Source organism: Eptatretus burgeri, chromosome 5 (genome assembly GCF_056783735.1).
Source record: "Eptatretus burgeri isolate ZD-2024b chromosome 5, Ebu_testis_v1, whole genome shotgun sequence".
In the NCBI taxonomy this organism is placed as follows: Eukaryota; Metazoa; Chordata; class Myxini; order Myxiniformes; family Myxinidae; genus Eptatretus; species Eptatretus burgeri.
In genome coordinates this window covers 14,770,857-14,796,436 of record NC_140965.1, presented here as the reverse complement: position 1 = coordinate 14,796,436, position 25,580 = coordinate 14,770,857, and the positions used below count along the sequence as shown (strand labels likewise).

The 25,580-nt window shown below is 43.9% G+C and overlaps 1 protein-coding gene across 5 annotated transcripts in view; it reads right to left on the bottom strand.

Moving 5' to 3' along the window:
• Positions 1-25,580, bottom strand: part of LOC147025889 (paired box protein Pax-6-like) — an 88,050-nt gene that overhangs the window by 6,677 nt on the left and 55,793 nt on the right. For all 5 annotated transcript variants that reach the window (XM_085883629.1, XM_085883631.1, XM_085883632.1 and 2 more), the window contains 3 exons: positions 14,805-14,972; positions 5,945-6,027; positions 1,197-1,347 (listed from right to left, as the gene is read on the bottom strand). In XM_085883629.1, coding sequence (XP_085739755.1) covers positions 1,197-1,347; positions 5,945-6,027; positions 14,805-14,972 — 402 coding nt within the window. The remainder of the gene's footprint in view (positions 1-1,196; positions 1,348-5,944; positions 6,028-14,804; positions 14,973-25,580) is intronic.

Genomic DNA, 25,580 nt, shown 5'->3' with positions numbered 1-25,580 from the left:
CTCGAACCAATAGCTTTTTGGTCGAATTTCAAAGTGGCTGCTTTTGCACATCACTTTTCTCAAGCTGCAGTTTGGATTAAAAAAAGTAATGTTTTGTGTTTTCCATGCCTGTTATTAAACCAATTATATAATACCAAACAGGTTTGTACAGGATATTGGGCAAACCAAAAGATAAAACTTGTTTAAATCACAGCCATCCATCTCAAATCTCTAAGACTCTGTGTTGAAGGTTTTTTTGTTTTGTTTTTTACTGTGTGTAGGTATAAGATAACCGCTTTGTGCTGCGTGATCAGGATGCTTTCTCCTCTTCCTTTTTAACAATCATAATTATTCCCACCTTGTGTGGTCGGCCTGGGGGGAACTGTTCCAGCGCAAATCTTTCTGAAACTGACTGGCTCGGCCTGACCAGATGCTCAACTGTCGCAGGAGTTAGTAGGTTTGTTCAGGGTGTCGTGCCAGCCCTCAGGATGGTTTCTATAAAAACCTAAGTTTTAAGTCTTCACTCCAGTTATCATAATACTTCCCAAAACTGCAGAGAAAAGGGATGGATGACTTAAGTGAGGCCCATGTGTCCAAATGGTATCCACAATTGTTGTGCTGGTGACTAACTGAGGGATTGTGGTGAAATAATTTTCCAGATGGTAATCTTTCCGAGGAAAGTGTTCTTTCCAATACCCCCTGAATATTCCATCGTATCATAATGAAAATAATGGTTTATAATGAGATAGATTGCGCACTTGTATATAATCTGTTTACCAACGAGCCGTCCAGCTACTATCGACCATTGTTGTGCCTGTAAACAACATTTATAAAAACCGTGCTCACTCCTTATGGGAAATCTCCATAAGCAGGCCCACACGAGCTCCTCCACGAGCCTCGACTTTGTATCCATCAAATTTATTGTGAACCTACACCTTCCGCTTTGGGCAACGTGCACATGGCTCCCTTGGACACCGTGTACAGCTGAAATTTTTAGCTGGATGTTTGGGCAGTGTGGGATGGCCCACCATTTAACATGCTGTGTTTCAGGACTCAAGCCCTTATCAACAAGACCAAGCAGTTGATACAGACCTCTTGGCTTAATAGCGAAATGGAGACCTTTTAAAAGGGTCGGCAGAGACCAAGATACACAGACAATGAAGCATAGGAAAGATGATTACATCTGTCTCTAGTGAAATGGTGTTAGGTGGTTTTACCAGGTGGGGGTGGTTGAGGTAATGCTTGGTACACAGTGGAGCTGAAGTTAGTGCTAATAGGTATGTGGTTGGGCGCCGAGCCAGGCTGACGTCGCTGGTTCCTTAGCTTTTCCTCGCGGCGCCATTTTGCCCGCCTGTTTGAGAACCACACCTGGAGCGGGCATTGTGAAAGGAAAAAGGTAGAAGCACAACGGACATAACGCGAGATTATCATTGCATGCTTTCGGGTCAGGACGTCGTGGGAAAACATAAACGGTTTTTTTGAGTGGAAATGACCTTTGTACCACGAATGTTCATACATGATACCATTAACATTTAAAATGTAAACTCAGAGAAAAACTAAACTAATTCGAGAACGAAAACATGATAGAATAGCAGAGGTTTGTTCCAATCTCTTTTAAACTTGCATACTATGCTTTGTAGTTGGGTCGAGATCCGAGCTAAGTCGAGACAACTTATCAGTTGGATACTCTTTGCGGAGGGAAGGTGGGCAGTGACGTCATTGCAAAACATATTGATATATGAAGGTGTCACTAACAATTAAGGAGGCAGATCTCAAAAAGCTTGAGCAATTTCGATCTCAAAATACAAAATAACTGACACTAAAATTATTAATTACATTACAATGCCCTCGTTGACATTTCGCTCACGTGGTTGCAGAATCTGCAAGCGAGCACAGACAATTTACATGACCGAGACCCCGAGTTGTGCTTATTGTCTGATGCCATTTGTGATGACACACTTTCTATATAAAGGGTACATGAGTCACTCATCAAAATATGGGGTGGAATAGTAGACAACACCTTCATCTCGATATGAGAGTTCACTACATGCTTTACCTGTATATGAGGGTACACTACACTCTTTCATCTCGATACAAGAGTTCACGACATGCTTTACCTGTATATGACAGTACACTATACACTTTCATCTCGATATGAGAGTTCACTACATGCTTTACCTGTATATGACAGTACACTATACAGTTTCATCTCTATATGAGGGTATACTACACACATCCAGGTCAATATGGAGGTACATTACACACATCCAGGTCAATATGGAGGTACATTACACACATCCAGGTCAATATGGAGGTACATTACACACATCCAGGTCAATATGGAGGTACACTACACACATCCAGGTCAATATGGAGGTACACTACACACATCCAGGTCAATATGGAGGTACATTACACACATCCAGGTCAATATGGAGGTACACTACACACATCCAGGTCAATATGGAGGTACATTACACACATCCAGGTCAATATGGAGGTACATTACACACATCCAGGTCAATATGGAGGTACATTACACACATCCAGGTCAATATGGAGGTACACTACACACATCCAGGTCAATATGGAGGTACATTACACACATCCAGGTCAATATGGAGGTACATTACACACATCCAGGTCAATATGGAGGTACATTACACACATCCAGGTCAATATGGAGGTACACTACACACATCCAGGTCAATATGGAGGTACACTACACACATCCAGGTCAATATGGAGGTACACTACACACATCCAGGTCAATATGGAGGTACACTACACACATCCAGGTCAATATGGAGGTACACTACACACATCCAGGTCAATATGGAGGTACATTACACACATCCAGGTCAATATGGAGGTACACTACACACATCCAGGTCAATATGGAGGTACATTACACACATCCAGGTCAATATGGAGGCACATTACACACATCCAGGTCAATATGGAGGTACACTACACACATCCAGGTCAATATGGAGGTACATTACACACATCCAGGTCAATATGGAGGTACATTACACACATCCAGGTCAATATGGAGGTACATTACACACATCCAGGTCTATATGAGCGTACACTCCACAAATCCAGCTCTATTTGAGGGTATACTACATACAACCAGCTCTATATGGGTACATTACACACATCCAGGTCTATATGAGCGTACACTCCACATATCCAGCTCTATTTGAGGGTACACTACACACATCCAGCTCTATACGAGGGTACATTACACATCCAGCTCTATATGAGGGTAGACTACACATATCTAGCTCTATATGAGGGTAGACTACACATATCTAACTCTATATGAGGGTAGACTACACATATCTAACTCTATATGAGGGTAGACTACACATATCTAGCTCTATATGAGGGTAGACTACACATATCTAGCTCTATATGAGGGTAGACTACACATATCTAGCTCTATATGAGGGTAGACTACACATATCTAGCTCTATATGAGGGTAGACTACACATATCTAGCTCTATATGAGGGTAGACTACACATATCTAGCTCTATATGAGGGTAGACTACACATATCTAGCTCTATATGAGGGTAGACTACACATATCTAGCTCTATATGAGGGTAGACTACACATATCTAGCTCTATATGAGGGTAGACTACACACATCCAGCTCTGTGTGAGGGTACATTACACACATCCAGCTCTTTGTGAGGGTACACTACACACATCCAGCTCTATGTGAGGGTACACTCCAGACTTCTGTGTGTGTGTGTGTGTGTGTGTGTGTGTGTGTGTGTGTGTGTGTGTGTGTGTGTGTGTGTGTGTGTGTGTGTGTGTGTGTGTGTGTGTGTGTGTGTGTGTGTGTGTGTGTGTGTGTGTATATATATATATTTTTTTTCTTTCAAGATTATAATCAGGGTTAGACAACACACTCTCAGTTCTACTCTCGTGTCGATTAGACATACTTAAGCACATGCTTTGGCTGAATTAAAGTCCAAAGTATTGGATTTCTCTGATAGTTGCTTGTTCTGCCATTTGAAACTAGTTTTGTTATGATGATACCACAACGTTTTGAAATATTATGCTGTGTCTCGTTTTTGGCCCCATCTCTCAATAGTGAAATTGGACTTAAAAAAATGATCGTATCCGGATTCGCATCTTCACCAAAACTGAATCAATTCGTCCTTGTCAAACACTCAACCTGCCCACCAAATTTCATTCGAATCCACACACAACTTTTTTGAGATATCAAGGGAGGTGCAAAGCACCACTCCCTTTATATGGGACAGTTTCCCTGTATGCAACTTTAACACAGGGCCTGACAATTAGTTACTCGGCTTCAACTGGCCAAAATCGGATGCAAGTTTCAGAAGTAAAGCCTTTGTACATCGACGTCATTCCAAATTTCAGCAACTTCTATTTTCACAACCTTGATCTTTTTTTAACGAAAACTCTCGAAATTAACCTTGGTGTCTGTCTTTGTCTGTCTGCCTGAAATGTGTTAGCACTCATATATCAAAGGCCATATATTGAAACGTGCTGAAACTCGGAACATGCATCGGACAATACGTCTAATTAATGGCTTTTGAAACAAATGCCACTGAGCTGCCATAGTTTTTGCTTTTTTGAAAGTTTTTTTTTTTTCTCTCAGAGGTGAACTCCAAAAACTTGGACATAGAAAAATTCCGACTCCGGTCGTAAAATAGTCAAATGTGAGGGCTCATAACTTATGAACTGTTCGACGAAAGTTTGTGAAATCTTGAATATGAATCGAGGGACACTTGTTGAGACTTCGAAGTAACCCGCAGCCGCATAATTAGGGGCAAAGCAAAAATTAGGGACACCGTAAAAGTGAACTTTGGAAAAAAAATATCAGTTTTTCAGGTGTTCTATTTCTCGAAGAAAACTGGCTGAACCATGGAATGTAATACAGAGAAAATGCTGTATTATGTATGTAATACAGAGCTGTATTATGAAACCATCATGTATGGTTTCATCATGTATGGCTGTATGTAATACAGAGAAACCATCCCATTTTTGGGAAAAATGCCAAGGGCATCAAAAATACCCCTTTACATGGTGTGTGCCATGTGGCAAACTATCAAAAAGAGGGGACATTCAATGGCTTGTGGAAAATTCCAGCCGACAGCAAAGATGGGACATTCAAAAGATCTGGTGTCCATGCTGTCCGTAATACAGAGGAACCCTCATGTTGAGCTTGTGGTCTTAGGAGGAACCAAGTAATGCTCCTGAAAAGTTCATATAAAGGGGCGCCTTACATAATAGGGTAAACCCCATCATTACGTAAAGTTTTTTTTTTTTTTTTTTTTTTTTTTTGTGTACCTTCAAAACGAAAACACATGAGATAATGTGCATGTATGTGATTGAATTTGTTTTAAAAATTGGCGCCTCTTGATATGAACTTTTCTACAGCGTTACTTGGTTCCTCCTAAGACCACAAGGGTAGTACAGCATGCACACGAGATTTTTTGGAATGTGCCATCTTTTCTATCGTCTGGAATTTTCCACAAGTCCCTTTTTGTCTGGTCCCTTTTTTTTTTCGATACTTTGCCACATGGCGCATACCATATGAAGAGGCTTTTTCTATGCCCCTGGCTTTTTCTCCAAGAATCGTGTAATGTATCGTTTTCGCCCCATCACTCAATGGTGTGGGTAAATCATCACTTTAATCATTTTCGTGTCTGTATCTGGATCTTCCCCAAAATCGAATCAAATCGTCCTTAACACACACCCAACCTACCCACGAAATTTCGTCCGAATCGGTCTTCAACTTTTTGAGATATCCTGTTCACAGACATAAACAGACAGACAGACGGGGGTGAAAACACAACTTCAGTCCACCTTAGGTGGAGGATGTAATAATAGCGTAAGTGTGTGACTATAATCCAGTCCTCTAACAATGAGTATGGTGGAGTGGGTTCTCTCGAGGCGATGCTTGCCGGTGAAACGTACCTGGATTCTGGCTTCAGGAAGGTCGATTTTAGATGCCAGCCTCTCTCTTGCAAACACGTCTGGATAATGGGTTCGCTCAAACTCTGCATGGAGGGGAAACAAGGCTGTGAATAAAGTCAATTACCCAAAAATGCGATCGTGGTGCATACATATGGTAAAAGTATTTACACGAGAGGCCAAGGCAGGTTATTAACATTGTGTGATAGTTTGAGATGTATAAACATATTCAATCTATTATTGATAAAACGGGACGGATCTATGGTTTGTCGTGTTTTGGATACACGTTCTCGACTAACATTATCTTCTATTCACACTGAATCGAACTCTCTTGCTCTCCTAAACTCCATGCTCTGCACTTGTTCTGGGAGAGTCATCCTTTCACATGATTGGTCAATCCAATAACTGACGTGCCAATGGCAATGATGTCACAGTTTATCGGTTTATTTGCTGATGATGCATTTTCTCCTCTTTTTTTTTTACCTGCGCCACTGAAGGTGGACAGATGTTGTGTTTTCACCACCACCTGTCCATGAGCAGTACATCTCAAAAAGATTCGGACGAAATTTGGTGGAGGAGGTTGGTGTGTGACAAGGACGAACTGATTAGATTTTGGTGAAGATAGAGATACGGATCCGACGACTAGAATTTTTATATTTTTAAGTGATTCTTCACCATTGAGCGAAAAAAAAAAAAAAATTTGTATACACAGTCGAGGCTCATGGAAGAGCTGGTACACTGAATGGGTCAAGACGTAACAGACAAAAAGAGGACGCAAAATACTCAAACATGGAGAATGAAACTCCGAGGAAAAGCTGTAAAATTAGGAGGGATTTGGGTGGGGTTAACGGGGATAGAAAAAATCATGGTTTTGGATCAAGGACGATCTGAGATGGTGGTGAACAGCTGTCTTGACCTGGAAGGAAGAATGAGATTGAAGAGGATGTGGAAGTTGATTCCACAGGTGGGACAAAAGAGGAACAACAAAATGCAGGTGAGCAGTGATACTGGATTTAGGTAGTTTTATCAGGAGATTGATGGTGGACCGTGTGAGCCCTGCAGCAATCTGATTGGGGGGGGGGGGGCAAGGAACGGAAAGAGCAGAGGGTGCAAGACCAGAAAGGAGGTGGTAGAAGACAAAGACCCCCGACCTGTCTGTGATGGTGAAGTGATAGGCCCGTAGACTCAGCTCCATCGTGGGAGATTCCAATGATCTTGAATGCCTTGTTTTCCACAGCGTCAAGGTCAGCAAGATGTGAAGCAGGGGTGCCAGCCCAAAGGGGAGAGAAGTACTCGATCAAGCTGCGGATGAAGGCCTTGTTGGTGGATAGGAGTTCAGGTATGCCAAGGAAGGACTTTGTACAATGGAGGATGCCCAGTCAGTGGCTGGCTTTGGAGGCCAACATGAAAATGTTGTTTGTCCAAGAAAGATCATGGCTGATAGGGAGACCCAAGACTTTGAATGACTGAACCTCCTCAAGAGGATTGTTCAGAAAGTACATGGGGCAGGGGAATGGAAGTGGGGTTGCCAGACGGTCCTTTCTGAGTGAGAGAGAGATATAGATATGTAAGAATTGAAAGAAATATTCCAAGTGTTTGACCAGCTTGTGATTGTTTTTCAAGATCTGAAGGGGGGAAGAGGCTGCAGCCCACCTGTCTGAAGGATGAGGGATGTCAGCAGAGGGTGAAGTCCTCAGCAAATAGATAACGATGATTTCCCAGAGATTCAGAGAGATCATTGATGAAGATCAGGAATAGGACTGGGAAAGAACACCGCCTCGGGGCAGTGAATGGAGATGAAAGGATTCCGTTGAGAGCCACACATTGGCTATGAGTGTAGAGGAAGTCAGTAATCCATGTGTGGAGTCGACCTTCAATGCCATAGGCAGAGTTTGGAGAGCAAGGCAGGATGCCAGACGAGATATGTCCAGAGAGATGGCCCTGAACTCGTGTCTGACATTGAGGGCCTCCATCCATTGTTGAGTGAATAGAAGCAGCATTTTCAAGGTGGATTGACCAGACCTGAAACTAAATTGGTGATCTGAGATGAGGTTGTTGGAGAAAAGGAAGTTTTTCATATCAACTGTGATGAAGGATTCCATGGCCTTGCTGATGATTGGAAGTAAGCTAATAGGTCTGCAGTTGAGGGGATCGGTTTTTGCACATTTTTGTTATGTTATGCAATAATGTTGGTGGATTTCCAAATAGATGAAAGATGACGAAGTGCAACAGTGTGAAAAGAGTAGAGGGAGGATGTGCAAAACTTGCAGAGCAGGTTGACAGGTCACGTGAGCTGATGCCGTCTGGTCCAGTAGCAGAGTCAAGCATTGAAAAGACCTTCTCCACATTCTCAGTTTCAAAAGACAGAGTTCAAGAGCAGTTGGGGATGACAGGGAAGGATGGGAACCGAGGCTGAGGGGTTAGATGTCCAAGATTTGGAAGCAAACATAGAATTGAGGCATTCGGCCTTCAAACAAGTGGAGTCTGCTGTGGTGCCATTCGAAGAGAGGGAAGGAATGGAAGGGGAGCATATACCAGAGACAGACTTAATATGGTGCCACCAGACTTTAGAAGAGGTAGACAAGTTTGAAAGTTCATTCTTGAGATTGAACAGATGTTGTTTTCTCGCTTTCCTGAGAGTGGACACACACTTGTTGCGGGCACTGTGGAATGATGTGAGATTGCCTTCAGTCGGATTTGCCTTCCAGGAAGAGAAGGCGAGTTGTTGCAGAGCAACTGCCTCACCACAGGATTCAGTGTACCATTGGCGAGAAGGTTAGGACACAAGGACATGAGGAAATTGGACGCACGTGAAGGCCATTCGGCCCATCGTGCCCGCGCCACACCAACACCACACCAATTTATCAACAGATCAAATCAAGATAAATGCAAAAATAAAAATTTATATTTTTATTTTTTGTATTTTTTTTCTTTTCTTTACTTTCCAGGGGAGGGGTAATGGGCAAAGACAGTCTTGGGTAAACACACACATCAACCACAAAATACCCCTTGACGAGACCCCCACCAACAACACTGCACACATGCACATCCGTCTGTTTGTTTGTATGTAATGGACATCTCTGGAGGCCAGAGGAGTCTACCGATTTTGATGAAACTTGACTGGTAGGTTCATACCAGGATCTAGTTGTATACTTTTGAGCACCGTTGCTATGGACGCCACCGTTGCCTAGCAACAGGACTTTGAATTTTTTGAAAAAAATCCGAAAAATATTTATATGTATATTTTTTTCGAAAATCAAAAATCGGCTTCCGCACTTTTATGCGCACTATAATCAACATCTTTGTCAAAAATTTTCAGCCTGATCCGTCAAAAACTGTATGACTAGTATGCAATTATATTACTATATGCTTTCACCCCAAAGTTCGCGTTGGGATTCCCTAACGTAGGGTGAGGGAATCGAACACAAATGATGAATGGACAGTTGCTCGACATGTTCCTATATGGAACAACGAACAGCAAAAATGCTATCTGATGTTCTTTTATCTACATATTTCAAATTCGCCTTAGTCTAGCGACCACCCATGTCGCCTACTGGCTTGTGTGTTTGTTTGTTTGTCTGTCCGCTCGCCTCCAGCCAAAACCACTCAACTGATCACTATGAAATTTTCATAGATTAATGTCACCAACCCTGCGATGGCTCCGCATTGAAGTTTCATAAAATTTGGTCGACCGAAAAGGTCTACATAGGCCAATTTGAGCCAAATTTTCTAAAATTCTCAAATTTCATCTGATTGAATTGCAATTTGAACAGGATTGGAACATCAGGTCAGTGAATTCAACCACCTATTACCTTTGAGGTTATCTTAGGTCAAAATGTCAACATCGGCCATAAGGTCAACCCAAAATTGGCGGTTTTTATATTTTTTTTTTTTTTTTTTTTATTGTTCCTAAAATTGTCAATTTTCATCAGATTGACTTGAAATTTGTAGACCGTTTGCATGTCAGGTCGATGAATTTAACCACTTATTAATTTTGAGATCAACATCGGCCAAAAGACCAAATTGGGCCAGATTTTCTAAAATCCTCAATTTTAATCCAATTAACTTGAAATTTGAAGAGCATTTGCATATCAAGTCACTGAATTCAACTACCTAATAATTTTGAGGTAAACATCGGCCAAAAGGTCGACATTGGCCAATTTAGGCCAAATTTTCTGAAATCCTCAATTTTCATCAGATTGATTTGAAATTTGAAAAGCATTTCCTTGTCAGGTCGCTGAATTCAACTACCAATTCATTTTAAGGTCAAAAGTTCAACACAGGCCTAATCTCTAAAATTGATAGAGAGGACCAAAAAACAAAATAAATCACTATAATATCTCAAAAAGTTGTGGATGAGTTATGACAAAACAAGGTGGATGAGTTGAATTGGTGACAAGAACAAGAGGATTGGATTTTAGTTCAGATCCAGCCAATCAGTGGGATACAAAAGGTTAACCGTTCCACCTGGCAGAGGTATGTGCTCTCGCGAGTGCCATTCTACTTTGTGCCGTTTTGCCAAGTTGTCACTCTGTGAGTGATTTTTCATTTGTTTGTTTGTTTGTGTGTTTGTCTGTCTGCTCGCCTCCAGCCCAAACCACTCAACCGACCATTCTAAAACTTTCAGAGATTAATGTCACCGACCTTTCAACTGTCCCGCATTGGAGTTTCGTAAAATTTGGTCGACCGAAAAGGTCTACATCAGCCAATCGGCCAATTTGAGCCAAATTTTCTAAAATCCTCAAATTTCATCTGATTGACTTGAAATTTGAACAGGATTTGTATATCAGGTCAAAAATTCAACCACCAATTACTTTTGATATCTTATTTCAAAAGGTCAACATAGGCCATAAGGTCAACCCAAAATAGGCCAATTTTTTAAATTGTTTCTAAAATCCTCAATTTTCATCCGATTGACTTGAAATTTGAAGATCATTTGCATATGAAGTCGTTAACTCAACCACCTATCAATTTTGAGGTAAAAATAGACCAAATGTCAACATAGGCCTAATTTTAAAAACTCTCAATTTTCACCCGATTGACTTAAAATTCAACCACCTATTAATTTTGAGGTAAACATAGGCCAAAAGGTCAACATAGGCCGAATTTCTAAGATCCTCAATTTTAATCCAATCAACTTGAAATTTGAACAGCATGTGTAAATCAGGTCACTGAAATCAACCACCTATTAATTGTCAGGTAAACATAGGCCAAAAGGTTAAAAAAAAAAGGCCAATTTGGCCCAAATTTTCAAAATCCTCAATTTTCATCCGATTGAGTTGAAATTTGAAAAGGATTTACATATCAGGTCACTGAATTTAACCACCTATTATTTTTTATGGTCACCATCGGCAAAAAGGTCAACATAGGCCAAATTTCTAAAATTCTCAATTTTAATACAATTAACTTGAAATTTGAAGAGCATTTTCATGTCAGGTCGCTGAATTCAACTACTAATTAATTTTAAGATCAAAGGTCAACACTGGCCTAACTTCTAAAATTGAGAGGGTTAAAAACTAAATATATCACTATATCTCAAAAAATTATGGATGAGTAATGACAAAACAAGGTGGATGAGTTGAATGGGTGAGAAGAACAAGCGGATTGGATTTTGGTTCGGATCCAGCCCATCAGTGGGATACAAAAGGTGTACCATTCCACCTGGCAGGTATGCACTCTACCGAGTGCCATTCTACTTTGTGCTGTTTTGCCAAGTTGTCGCTCTATGAATAATTTTTCATTTGTTTGTTTGTATGTATGTTTGTTTGTTTGTCTGTCTGTGAACAGGATATCTCAAAAAGTTGTGGATGGATTTGGATGAAACTTCGTGTGTGTGTGTGTGTGTGTGTGTGTGTGTGTGTGTGTGTGTGTGTGTGTGTGTGTGTGTGTGTGTGTGTGTGTGTGTGTGTGTGTGTGTGTGTGTGTGTGTGTGTGTGTGTGTGTGTGTGTGTTTTCTCCACAACTCCAAAACCATGAAACCCAACAGCCTGAAGCTTTGCATATATACGAAGGGAACACCATTGAAGATTATCAAGTCATCTCATCATGAAAAAACAGGCTTATTCTTGGTCAGCCCACTCCACCTCGCAGGGGTTTTAATCCGCAATTTGTTTTTGCCTGCTCAAAAAGGCCTTACCTTGGCACCACAATCGATGTACTTTCACGGAAAAATTTTATTTTAAAAGTTTTTAATTGAAATTTGTCTTCCGATTTGAGGATCGGATCATGTGGACGAATTGAACGTCAAAATCTCCGGAGTTAGGAAGGCAAAATAAATCTAATTAAAGATCGAATTAAAATAACAATCAATATAATGGGAGGATTAGAATTGGTAAAACAACGGGACAAGTGAACTTCAAATTCAAGAGAGAATTGGAAAAATATTGTAATAATATATTAATATATTTACTCTTTGAAAAATTTCCACTCAATTTTTGAGGCGTTGTTGTCCCCCACCCCACCCCCACCCCCACCTTCCTCGTCCCCCCCTCTTCCTCGCTCCTCTCCTCTCTCCCCCTTCTTTCGCTTCCACCTTCCTCTTCGCACCCTTTCCCTCCCGGAGTGTATAGCAATGAGTGGTGATGCATCGCTCTCCCCCCTCTTCCTCCCTTTCCCCCCTTCCTAACCCCTATTCGCATCCCCCTAACCCCCCAATCCAAAGCTGCCCCTCCTCACTCACCTCCCCTCTCCCTTCTTCACTCTCCTTCTCCTCACACTCCCCTCACCCTCCTCACTCCCCCACCATCCCTTCCTCGCTCTTTTTCTCGCTCCCACCTCCTCCTTGCCCCCTTCATTGCTCTCCTCCCTTCCTCGCTACCTCTTAACCCCCTACCCCTTCTCTCTCTCTTCTCCTATCCTCTCTCTCCTCCCCCCTCTCTCTCTCTCTCTCCTCCCCCCTCTCTCTCTCTCTCTCTTCTCCTATCCTCTCTCTCCTCCCCCCTCTCTCTCTCTCTCTCCTCCCCCTCTCTCTCTCTCTCTCTCTCCCCCCTCTCTCTCTCTCTCTCCTTCCCCCTCTCTCTCTCTCTCCTTCCCCCTCTCTCTCTCTCTCTCCTTCCCCCCTCTCTCTCTCCTTCCCCCCTCTCTCTCTCCTCCCCCTCCTATCCTCTCTCTCTCCTCCCCTCCTATCCTCTCTCTCCTCCCCCTCCTATCCTCTCTCTCCTCCCCTCCTATCCTCTCTCTCCTCCCCCTCCTATCCTCTCTCTCCTCCCCCTCCTATCCTCTCTCTCCTCCCCATCCTATCCTCTCTCTCCTCCCCATCCTATCCTCTCTCTCCTCCCCATCCTATCCTCTCTCTCCTCCCTATCCTATCCACTCTCACCTCCCCATCCTATCCTCTCACTCCTCCCCTTCCTATCCTCTCACTCCTCCCCCTCCTATCCACTCTCTTATCCCCCATCCTCTCTCTCTCTCTCTCCTTCCCCCTCTCTCTCTCCTTCCCCCTCTCTCTCTCCTCCCCCTCTCTCTCTCTCTCCTCCCTCTCTCTCTCTCTCTCCTCCACCCCTCTCTCTCTCCTCCACCCCCTCTCTCTCTCTCTCTCTCCTCCACCCCCTCTCTCTCTCTCTCTCCTCCACCCTCTCTCTCCTCCCCTCCTATCCTCTCTCTCATCCCACATCCTCTCTCTCTCTCTCTCTCTCTCTCTCTCTCTCTCTCTCTCTCTCTCTCTCTCTCTCTCTCTCTCTCTCTCTCTCTCCCCTCCCCCACCGCTCTCTCTCCTCCCCCTCTCTCCTCCCCCCCTCTCTCTCTCCTCCCCCCCCCTCTCTCTCTCCTTCCCCCTCCCCCCTCTCTCTCTGCTATCTCATTCTCTCCCCCTTCTTTCTCTCTCCCTCTTCTCTTCGTATTCCCATCAAAGAAGTGACGGGTAATGTTTGTTTCCAAATATGTGCTTAATTATTGTGATCCAATACATGTACGTTGGATCACGGGAAATATCAGGTACCGTTGCGGGTGGAGAGAGGGAAAGGTTGGAGGTGGGAGGAGGGAGGGAAAGGTTGGAGGTTGGAGATGGGAGGAGGGAGGGAAAGGTTGGAGGTTGGAGATGGGAGGAGGGAGGGAAAGGTTGGAGATGGGAGGAGGGAGGGAAAGGTTGGAGATGGGAGGAGGGAGGGAAAGGTTGGAGATGGGAGGAGGGAGGGAAAGGTTGGAGATGGGAGGAGGGAGGGAAAGGTTGGAGATGGGAGGAGGGAGGGAAAGGTTGGAGATGGGAGGAGGGAGGGAAAGGTTGGAGATGGGAGGAGGGAGGGAAAGGTTGGAGATGGGAGGAGGGAGGGAAAGGTTGGAGATGGGAGGAGGGAGGGAAAGGTTGGAGATGGGAGGAGGGAGGGAAAGGTTGGAGATGGGAGGAGGGAGGAAAGGTTGGAGATGGGAGGAGGGAGGGAAAGGTTGGAGATGGGAGGAGGGAGGGAAAGGTTGGAGATGGGAGGAGGGAGGGAAAGGTTGGAGATGGGAGGAGGGAGGGAAAGGTTGGAGATTGGAGAAGGGAGGGAAAGGTTGGAGGTGGGAATCTGGAGGGAGGGGTGGGAGGAGGGAGAGGAAGGCGTGGAAGGAGGTACCCGACGTTTCCCGGCAACGCTGGGTACCTTTGTTTGTTATAAATATATACCTGGTCAATATGAATATTCATTGTTCCCAAAATATTACTGCATGGTGTGTATTAGCAATAGGTCACAATCTGACACTGCATTCCCATCTCCAGAATTTACAATCCTGTTATACCCCCTCTTCCCCCCCCTCCCCATATTCCAGAGCTGAGTGCACAATCCCACTCCCTGCCCCCTTCCCTCCAGTTCCAGAATTCACTCTCAGTCTCACTTCCATCCACTCCCCCCACCCACCAGCTACAGAGTTCACAATCCCACTCTCAAACCTTTCTCCAAAGCTTCAATCTGCTCTGGCGTGAAAGAAGTCCGGTTTCTCTGGAGCTTTCTTTTGAGTTGGAGCCTGATTTGGGCCTCGTCTGATTCATCACTGGCGGTGCTACCACCACCACCACCACCACTCTCACGAGCCAACTTGGCTGCTTGGCCACAGCTCTCTGAGTTGGCACAGGAAGCCGGAGGAAGAGAGAAGGGGAGAGGTTGGGGATGGGGAGAGGGGATGGAGAATTAACAAAAAACAGTGGAATTGTGAGGCGACATTTGAAAAACATCTCATAAATGGTGATGAGGGTCTTATCATGTTCAAGTCGGTCCTGTTCAGATGTAAGGATGATATTTTGTGAAAGCAATTATGTGAACATTGCAACCACGCTCTGCGTTGGAGCCTGGATTGGGTAGGCCGGAGTGTTGAGGGGCGTCTCACATCGCTCTTATAACTATCCTTGGCTCTATGGGTAGTAATTTTGTGGAGCACCAACGGATAATTTAGCAAGCACAGTGTAGGGAACAGCACAGATGGCAACCGTGGGAACAGCCGTGGGATTTTGGACACTAGGCATTAATTCGAACAAGAGCACGAGGCGGACATTGACAAAAAAACCCCACGTGTTTCAATAACTGGAACAAAGCTCTGGAATTCATATCGTGTCCCAGGGTACTTTCAATGGATACAAGTACTCATACACTCGGTAGATGTCTTTACCTCAATCATGATGAGATTATGGAATTAATTCGATACAAGTCAGGATTTCATCGACTATTGTCCTATCCACCAGCAAAGCATGAAATCAAAAACTCTCTAGAGTTACTTCGGAAACACGTTTTGGCCACAGAATGGCCTTCATCGAACAATATCAAGACTGTTTCATTTATGCTTCATGGAATCAAGGGTCTTGACCATGGGTCTCTCATGCCTTGACTTATTGGCATGATTTTCATGTGGATATGAGGCAACGTCTGGACAACAATAAAGTACCACCGGGAAAGGGTTGTAAGAAGGGTTTCCACAGAATCACTAAAATAGGCCATTTATGACAGTTCCATGGAGTAAATACAAATTCCAGCCTCCTCGCCAGGAACGCGACTCAGTTGTGGGTCAACACATCTCTGTTCCTCCAGAATTTGACAGGTAACGGATGAGTAGCTCTGTTGGTGTAATTGCAAGATGTTCTGCATGTACTGGAACTCTTTCACACCGCTGAGCCTCCTCCTGGCTAGGTGTTTCATTGGATGTGTCGAGCAAAAGATTCACAAATGCTGTTGATACTAACTCGGTGTGATTCAAGTGAAGTTGGGACCTGGAGGGTCCAGATAATAAATCTGTGAAGGAGAGCATCCCCCTCCCCAGCGACATGTACTTTGTGTTCCATATGTACTATCTATGCTATATATACCATGTGTTCGATATGTAATTTGTGTTCTATACCAGTGCGTACTATGTGGTCTATACCAGTACGTACTATGTGTTCTATACCAGTACGTACTGCGTGTTCTATACCAGTACGTACTATGTGTTCTATATGTCCAATGTGTTTTATATGTACTATGTGTTTTAGATGAACTATGTGTTCTATATTTAAGATGTGTCTATATGTATTATGTGTTCTATGTGTTCTATACATACGATGTGTTCTGCATGTACCATGTGTTCTATATTTACTATGTGTTCCATGTGTTCTACATGTACTATGTGTTCTATATTTATTATGTGTTCTATACGTACTATGTGTTTTACTCTATTCTTTCTTTCTTTCCCATTCCCTCACTCTATTCTTTCCCATTCTTCCCTCCAGGCTTTCAAAACAGCTGTTCACCACCACCTCTTATGTGTTCTACATCCAAATCCTCGATGTGTTCTACCCCGATAATCCACCCAAGCCCACTTCCTTCAATTCTCCTGCTTTCCTACATGAAAGTCCCTTTAATGTCCATCTTCCCCTCGCCATGTTCCCCGTCCCATCCCCATCCCTCTCCCTTCCACAGTTCACCATGTGTTCTGTATCCCCAATGTTTTGTCCCTTCCACTCCCGCCCCTCTTGTCTCATGCCTCCTTGCTGTGAGTTGTGTGTTAGCTCTCATACGAGCCTCGACCAAGGTATACAAAAAAAAAAAAAAAAAAAAAAAAAAAAAAAAAGTGTTCTATATTTATTATGTGTTCTACGTGTTCTATATGTACTGTGTTCTATATTTATTGTGTTCTATACGTACTATGTGTTCTACATGTATCATGTGTTCTATGTGTTCTATACGTACTATGTGTTCTATACGTACTATGTGTTCTATACGTACTATGTGTTCTACATGTAAGTGCTGTTCTATGTGTTCTACATGTTCTATACGTACTATGTGTTCTATACGTACTATGTGTTCTATACGTACTATGTGTTCTACATGTAAGTGCTGTTCTATGTGTTCTACATGTACTATATGTTCTAAATGTACCATGTGTTTTATACATACTATGTGTTCTAAACGTACAGTATTATGTGTTCTATATGTACTATGGGTTCTACATGTACGATGTGTTCTTCATATACCATGTGTTCTATGTGTTCTACATGTACTATGTGTTCTAAATGTACCATGTGTTTTATACATACTATGTGTTCTATTGTTGCGAATCTGGAAGCCATGAGCACACAGACATTCAGGTTCCTATAGCTTAGTTATTTCGATAAGTATGTTTTCTAGTTAGAATCCATCCCCTAGTCTAATGGGTGAATAAATGTAAATGCGCTGTGAAGTTATTTTAATAGTCAGGTTTTCTTTTATTTAAGAACACCAACGAACCAACACCAACGATAACAACGACTCTGAGAAATGGGTTGCGACAGCCCCCACCCAACGCTGAACAACTGAATTGCATGCCCTAATATGGACATAAATCGGCTCGCGTGGGGGACTCCGAGAAATGGGTTGTGACAGCCCCACCGATGGCGAATGAGTCATGCCGGAAGCGAGCCGCGCCCGAGAGGGATAAGAAGGGAAGAGAGAGACAGATATTGGTTGTTGTTGTTCTTCTTCTTCTGAGTCCTCCTTGGTTCTTGTTCGTGGGTCTTTTTCGCCCTGTTCTGGTTCGGTTCTTTTGCTCTTCTTGGTTGGTGGTTCTTTGGGGGAATCGACGCAGCGGACTAGGAAGGATCGGTGCCTCGTCTCACCAGCGCGTGTTCCGGAGTGCGAGGGAGTCCGCCGGATCTCGGAAAGCTGATCGCGGCTCGCGGTGGTTGGATTTAGCTCACTCTCGCTGGTGCCCGGTCCGAACAACTCAAAGACCACACGAGGTGGGCAGGTCCGAGGCAGAATCTGGTCTTCAGCCCGACTGTCCTCCGGGCTGCAGGTCCTAATAAAGACCATTGGTCTGATTATTTGGGTGTGTGTGTGTGTGTGTTTGTGGTGCCAGTAGAGTAAGTAGTGAACTGTATAAGTGCTCTTGTTGTATATACTGTTACGGCTGTGGAAATTCGCAATACACTATAAAGGTTCCCAGCTCAGTTATGATGCTAAGTTTATGTGCAGATAGGTCCCCACCGTTGTTTAAAGGGATTTATTTGTGTTCACCGGGCTGCGACCCTTTGAGATAGCTGTTTTTCTTTCGCTATCGTTATTTTGGCCAGACAGAGCACGCTACGACCCTTTCCACCGCAAAAACGTCGAGCGAAGGCCCAGTGAAAAGAACTGGGATGACGCGCGAGTTTTCCCGCCGTTTTTGCGCCGCCAAGGCTGGCACGAGAAGCGGCGAGGAGCTCGCTCGCGATTGGTGGACACGGGGTGTGAGGCGGTCGGAGTGAGGGCACACCCCTTTTCGAGAAGCTTCTCGAAGGGAGGCGGAGCTGAAAACGGGGAGGAGCGAAGGGCAGAGCCCCGCGCGATATAAGGCGGACCGCACGCGGGGGCTCTCTCTCACTCTCTTGGTGGTCGGGGTCGAGCTCTCTTCTCTTGGCGGTTCGCGCAGCTCGTGTTCAGTTCAGTTTGTGGTGGCTGCTCGTCGAGCTCGCAGCTCGTGTTCAGTTCAGTTCGTGGTGGTTCTTCTCCTTTGAGCAGCTAGTTTGTGACCTCGGGCTTCTTCTTTTCTTGGGACACGGGCGGGAGGCGCCGCTTTGCCAGCTCGGGCGAGCAAGCCTGCGCACACGAGAGGAGAGTGCCGGAGAGAGCTCGCCGACCGTCGCACCACGAGGATGCAGGTAACCAGCGTCGGTCTCGTGGGCCCATTCGGTCATCCACGGCCCACGGCCATAAAGGTTTATGAACGCCGTCTACCCCTTGCCTATGAGGGGGTGATTTCTTTTGTTCTGTGTGAATGATGTGGCGCCGTGTCCCTAAGTAGAACCTGTTTAAGTGACTGCACACTATAAGCATATTCGGTGGTATTGCTTTTGTTTCCATGCTTTTTCTGTATATTGCATGACTGCCTTGGCTGTACATACGTGCTGTATAAATAAATGTGCTTTGTTTGAATGTATCCCGTTCGTCGTGTCCTATTTCCCCTTTGAAAGTGCCATCTTACTTCGTGGAATAATTGGTAGTGGGGTTTGAACACCCGAGTAAAGAAGAATCACTGAACCGTCGAGGTCGGCGGTAACACCGCTCGGTTATCCCTGTATCGGTTAACCGTTTAAGCGGTTCGTGTCCTAAGCCGACCTGCGGCGTGGTGCAACCCCTCGGTAGGTTACCCGCGCGGGTATTTAGGTATATCGACATTTGGCGATTCACCCTATTTCGCGCGGGTAGTATGCAGACTGGGTTGTGGTGAGGTTAAACCCCCACCCGTGACTGGCTCCTGGCAGTAGTTCCAAGGAGGGTCACAACTGAATTGGCCGTCCGGTGGGCGAGCTGCTACTATTAGTGGAAAGCGGCAGTTCGCACGCCAGGCGGGCCAGAATTCGTAACAATATCTTGCATACGTGCTTAGTAATATTCGGTTTTGCTCTGCCCTTATGTGCTCCCCTCATCCCCAAATGTGAATAAACACCCCGATTGTTAAATGTTTCAGCTCGTTCGTGTCTATTCTTTCATTGACTGAGCATGCTGCGTGTTGGAAAGTTCGCCAGGCCGTTGTGCCGTTGTAACAGGGTATTCGGGACCGACGGAACTCGGCGATCAAACCGCTCAGATCGCACACGGAACGAGTACGTTGCGCAGCTTGTTCCGTACGGGTGCCGTCGAGGGTGTGGAGACTCAGTAAATCGCCACGTGGTCTCTTGGTATTTTGAAAATTGGCGAATAACCCTGTACCACGTGGTAGAAATATTGACCCTTCACGGTCCAAAAAGGGACCCGTACTTTTCCGAAGTTTTCCGAAGAAGTACGATCTGAATCGGTCGAGCCGATTCAGATCGGTCGAGCCGACTCTGCAGCTCCATCTCATAGTCATGCTCGCGGCCGACGTCCGGCCCCGCAACACAATATGTACTTTGTGTTCTGAATGTATTATGTGTTATATATGTACTATGTGTTCTATACGTACTATGTGTATGATGTGTTCTCCATGTACTATGTGTTCTCTATGTACTATGTGTATGTGTTGCATATGTACTATGTGTTTTATACATACTGCAATATGTGTTCTGTATGTATTATTGGTTCACGAGTCAGTAAGTGACCACTATATTCGTTATGGGTGTGTCTGTCAGTGTGTCTGTCCTGCGAATAGCTCTGTGGGTTTTGATCCGATCCTGATAAAATTTGGTTGGGAGGTTTATATCATGATCTAGTTGTTTACCTGAGAATGGGCGTGGTGCGCCATTATGGGCGGAGCCACGCCCAAAGAACATGCGTTTTTCGGGGGTAGCCGATTTCAAGTTACATCTTCTCCAAGGGGGTTTGAGGAATCTGGCAGGGGTTTTCGGTATTTGGTTAGCCCAATGGCACCTGCATAGCCCCATGGAGCTCGATTTTTTTTTTTTCATTTTCGTCCCAAGGTCAAGGTCACAAGGTCAAAAACTTAGAAAATTGCGAATTTTGATATAAAAATTATACGACTGCCAAAACTTTGAGAGCGAGGATGACAATATTTTTTATGCATAATCTTGAGGTCATTCCCCACCTAAAGTCTTGAAATCATTTTGCTCTATCTCGAACACCTTGCCCGTGGCGGCCTCTTCAAGTTTGTTTTTACGCTGATTTCATCAAAGTATGGATAATCCGAGGAGTGCGAAATGCCATATAGCCTATATGACGTTATATTGTTTCTGGAATGTTCCAGAGGAAGTTTTGCACCAAAGGTCATAATCCTTGACCTTTGACCTTTAAAGTTCACAAAGATCAAACTTTCAAAGTTGTGGGAATCGAACCGGGTTTTTGATCTTCTTCGACGAACTAATTCCAATACGTGATAGCACGTATCCTGTTTCCTTATTTTAATGTCCACAACATTGTTTTGTGACCTTTAAAGGTAATGCAAAGGTCAAATTTTGAAAGTTGTTGAACGAAACCGGGTTTTCGACATTTTGCAGCTCATAACCTGTCACTCGTACCACATCATGTTGATCATTTTTATAACTTGGTCAAACATTATCACATTGTCTCATCCTTGACTTCTGAAACAATCTACATCGTCAAATACCGCTTGTGAACCATTCTCGTCTTCAGACTTGTGTGTTCTATATTTACTGTGTGTTCCAAATGTATGACATGTTCTCTCTGTACTTTGTGTTCTCTTTGTACTTTGTGTTCTATCGGTTCACGAGTCAGTAAGTGACCACTATATTCATTATGTGTGTGTGTCTGTCTGTCTGTCTGTCTGTCTGTCTGTCTGTCTGTCTGTCTGTCTGTCTGTCTGTCTGTCCCGAGCATAGCTCCGTGGGTTTTGATCCGATCCTGATAAAATTTTGGTGGGAGGTTTATATCATGATCTAGTTGTGTTTTCCTGAGAATGGGCGTGCTGCGCCCATTATGGGCGTAGCCACGCCCAAAAAACGTGTTTTTAGGTGGTAGCCGATTTCAAGTTACATCTTCTCCGAGGGGGTTTGTCGAATCTGGCAGTAGTTTCGGTATTTGGTTAGCCCAATGGCACCTGCATAACCCCACGGAGCTCGATTTTTCATTTTCGTCCCAAGGTCAAGGTCACAAGGTCACGAACTTAGAAAATGTCAAAAAAATCAATAAATTGGGCATTGACCTCCTTGGGTTTTTAACTGTTTCGAATGAAAGTTGGTATGCAAGTAGTGCTCTTCGAGCACTACAACTTTCATCATTTACGTTTTTCCTGATTCCCGCCAGTTTGCCTGTGGCGTCCCCTCGAAGGTCAAAAAATAAAAAGGCGAACCGTGTACATTGCTCGTGAACCATCACTGTCTCCAGCCTTGTGTGTTCTATATTTACCATGTGTTCCAAATGCATTACATGTTCTCTATGTACTATGCGTTATAAATGTATTGTGTGTTCTATATTTACTGTGTTCTCCAAATGTATTACGTGTTCTATATGTACTCTAAATGTAAAATGTGTTTTCTACGTACTATGTGTTCTAAATGTATTATGTGTTCTATATTTACGATGTGTTCTGTATGTGCTATGTGTTCTTTATGTTCCATGTGTTTAATATTTACGATGTGTTCTATATGTGCTAAATGTTCTACATGTACTGTGTATGCTATTATACTATCTATGCTATGTATACTCCATGTACTATATGTACTATATATGCTATATGTATATTCTACATATATGTACTATAATATGCTATATATACAATGTGTACTATATGTAGTACTGCATATGTTCTATTTGTACTATGTGTGTGACATATACTAAATGTAATATGTGTGCTCTATGTACTATATTTATTATGTTTACAATATATGCTATATATACTATGTGTACTATTGTATGATATGTACTATGTGTACTGTAGGTAATATTGTTACGGATTTGGAAACATTGTGCACACAAACAGCCAGAGTCCCCGTAGCTTAGTTATTTCGATAAGTATGTGTTTATAGTTAGAATCCCTCCTTCTGTCTCATGGGAATTTCGTGTGTATGCTACGAGTTATTTTTAGTTCGGTTTTTACAACGACAACAACTACAACAACAACAACGCCACCGTCCCTTGCTCGACCCAGTCGCCATTGCCCACGTGTTTTTGGCTGAGGGCGTGGGCGGAGCCTCCATCGCTTCGGATTGAGGCTCCGCTCCAAGGAAGGGCATGGACCGTTTCCTCCAGCCAATGAGTGAAGGGCGAGCTCCACACGCACGCCCCAGCCAATCGGGAGGCTGACCACGAGTCGTCCGACAACCCCTTGTCCAATCAGGAGGCGAGTGGCGAGGAAAGAAACCCCTCCTACCTCAAGAGAGAAAAAGAGACGAGGACGACAGACAGGAGTCTTTGTGGAGATTGCGGCATGGTCTGTGGTCGTGGTTGAGCAGACTGCAGTCTTGGTGGCGATTGCGGCGCGGTCTGCGGTCATGGTGCTGACAACGACAAGGTCGTGGGTTCGAGTCCCACCGTGGTGGTTTGGGTCGGTGTGACCGCACGAGGCGCGACAGGTACCCCGGCCCGGCTCTACCGACTAAATACCCACGGGGTCCAGTTTCTTTTGGGTGTGTGTGTGTCCGTGGGCCCAGTCTGTAAGTCGAATCATTAAGTGCCTTGTTCATTGTACATTACATTTCTTTATTCGTGATAACTCTGCTCTTTGTGTGCTTCCCCTCCCCGGTTATTGTTATAAATAAACCCCTGTTGAATGTTCCAGTTCGTTATTTGTGTTTTCTGTCATTGGCCTAGCAAGGTGCATATTGAGAAATAGTAAGGCCGTTTGGGCCGGTAAGTTGCCATTTGGACCGACCGATCTTGGTAATCCCCGCTCGGTTTACAACCGGATCGGGCTCGGTAAACGGTCCGTTCCGCCCAAGGTCTGACGAGGGTGTGGTTTTCCCCGGTAGTTGGACGACGTGGGTATTTAGGTATATTGAAATTAGGCAATTAACCCTACCCCATGCCGTCAAAATATTGGCGACCACGGTCCGCTAAGGGACCCGTGAACTCTCGGACCTAAATTCCAGGTGTTCGGTGGGAGATGACTCCACTGCTCCACCTCGTGGTCGTTTATCGCCACCGACCCCCGGCCCACAACAATATGTGTGCTATATGTTCTATATTTTTTATGTTTACAGTATATGCTGTATGTACTATGTGTACTTTTGTATTATGTGTACTATGCGTACTGTATGTGTTATGTGTACTATATGTTCTATGTGTACGATTTATTTATGCAATATATGCTATGTGTAGTTTGTGTGAAACATGTACTCTTCAGTATGTACTTTATATCTATCTATAATTCCAGCTGTGTGTGTGTGTGTGTGTGTGTGTGTGTGTGTGTGTGTGTGTGTGTGTGTGTGTGTGTGTGTGTGTGTGTGTGTGTGTGTGTGTGTGTGTGTGTGTGTGTGTGTGTGTGTGTGTGTGTGTGAGTGACCGCTGTTTCTCGACAACCACTGGTCCGATCTAATTGAAACTTGCCAGCGATATTGCTGGGGACCGGAGTATGTGCCTTTTCAAGGTTTGATATTAATCGGACAAGTGCTTCCCAAGTTATGGCCATTCATTTACCAAACCAATGACAAGACACGTTTCTGCGTAGGCCGGTGCGTGGCCGGCCGACGATGACGTCACGGGCTGTGCCGGTTACGATGGGCAAAGGGTGCCTTAGTTACCGTGGCGTAGGAGTGGCAATGATCAATGGCAGCGAATGGCAAGGCAAAGACAGGAAGGTAAACTTGATTTTAATGTGAAATTTAATTAACTCTGTGTGTAAGTATCACAGCAGTTATTACTTCAATGCAAGCGATAATTCGTGGAATGCATGTGAACATTCCGTACGGGCACACACCACTTCCGGATAGTGATGACTTACTCTATTCTAATAATTTCTCGATTTCTTATGCGCATTTATGGATAAACACAATGCCCCAATCCAGTCATTTACAAGAGCGAAGGAACGGCCTGTGTAGTAGTTTGAAATTTTTTTTTTTTTTTTTTTTTTTGCACGTACGAGCACACGAGAGCGAAGGAACAGCCTGTGTGGTTGTTGTTTCTGGTTCGCGGTTTAAAAGTTATTTTATTTTATTTTTTTGGTTTTTTTTGCACGTACAGCCACGCACGTGTACGGGCACGTACTAGTATTAGTATTTTATAAATACGACATGTATTATGTTTACTACTGTTGGACTCCGCTACTCACCGGGGATACATTCCTGTAAAATGTTGCAAATGTCGAATCCACGAATGCCAGGATGTTATTTGAATGGAAAAAGGGGGGATAGATTCTTCCTTGGTTTGAGATTCATGAGGGAAAATCAAAAATCCTGTGAAACTGTGAATACGCCTGTGAAAAATCATGAAAAAACCCATGAAGACATGGAAAAACCACGAAAAGGGAAAAATAAGAATAAAAAACCCCACAAATACGCAAAGCACTGGGCTGCGAATGTAGAAGCAGGTCACATTTTACAAACCATGAATGGCGAATCCGCAAACAGCAGGGTCCGACAGTATATATGCCATATATATATATATATATATATATATATATATATATATATATATATATATATATATATATATATACATATATATATATATATATATATATATATATATATATATATATATATATATATATATATATATATATATATATATATATTTTGTTACGGCTATACCGGGCGTAGTGGCGTGCGCCTGTAATCCGGCTACTCGGAGGCTTGGGTTGGAGGATTGCTTGAGGACGGGGGCTCTGCACTGGGCAGGGTGTGGAGCAGCCCGGA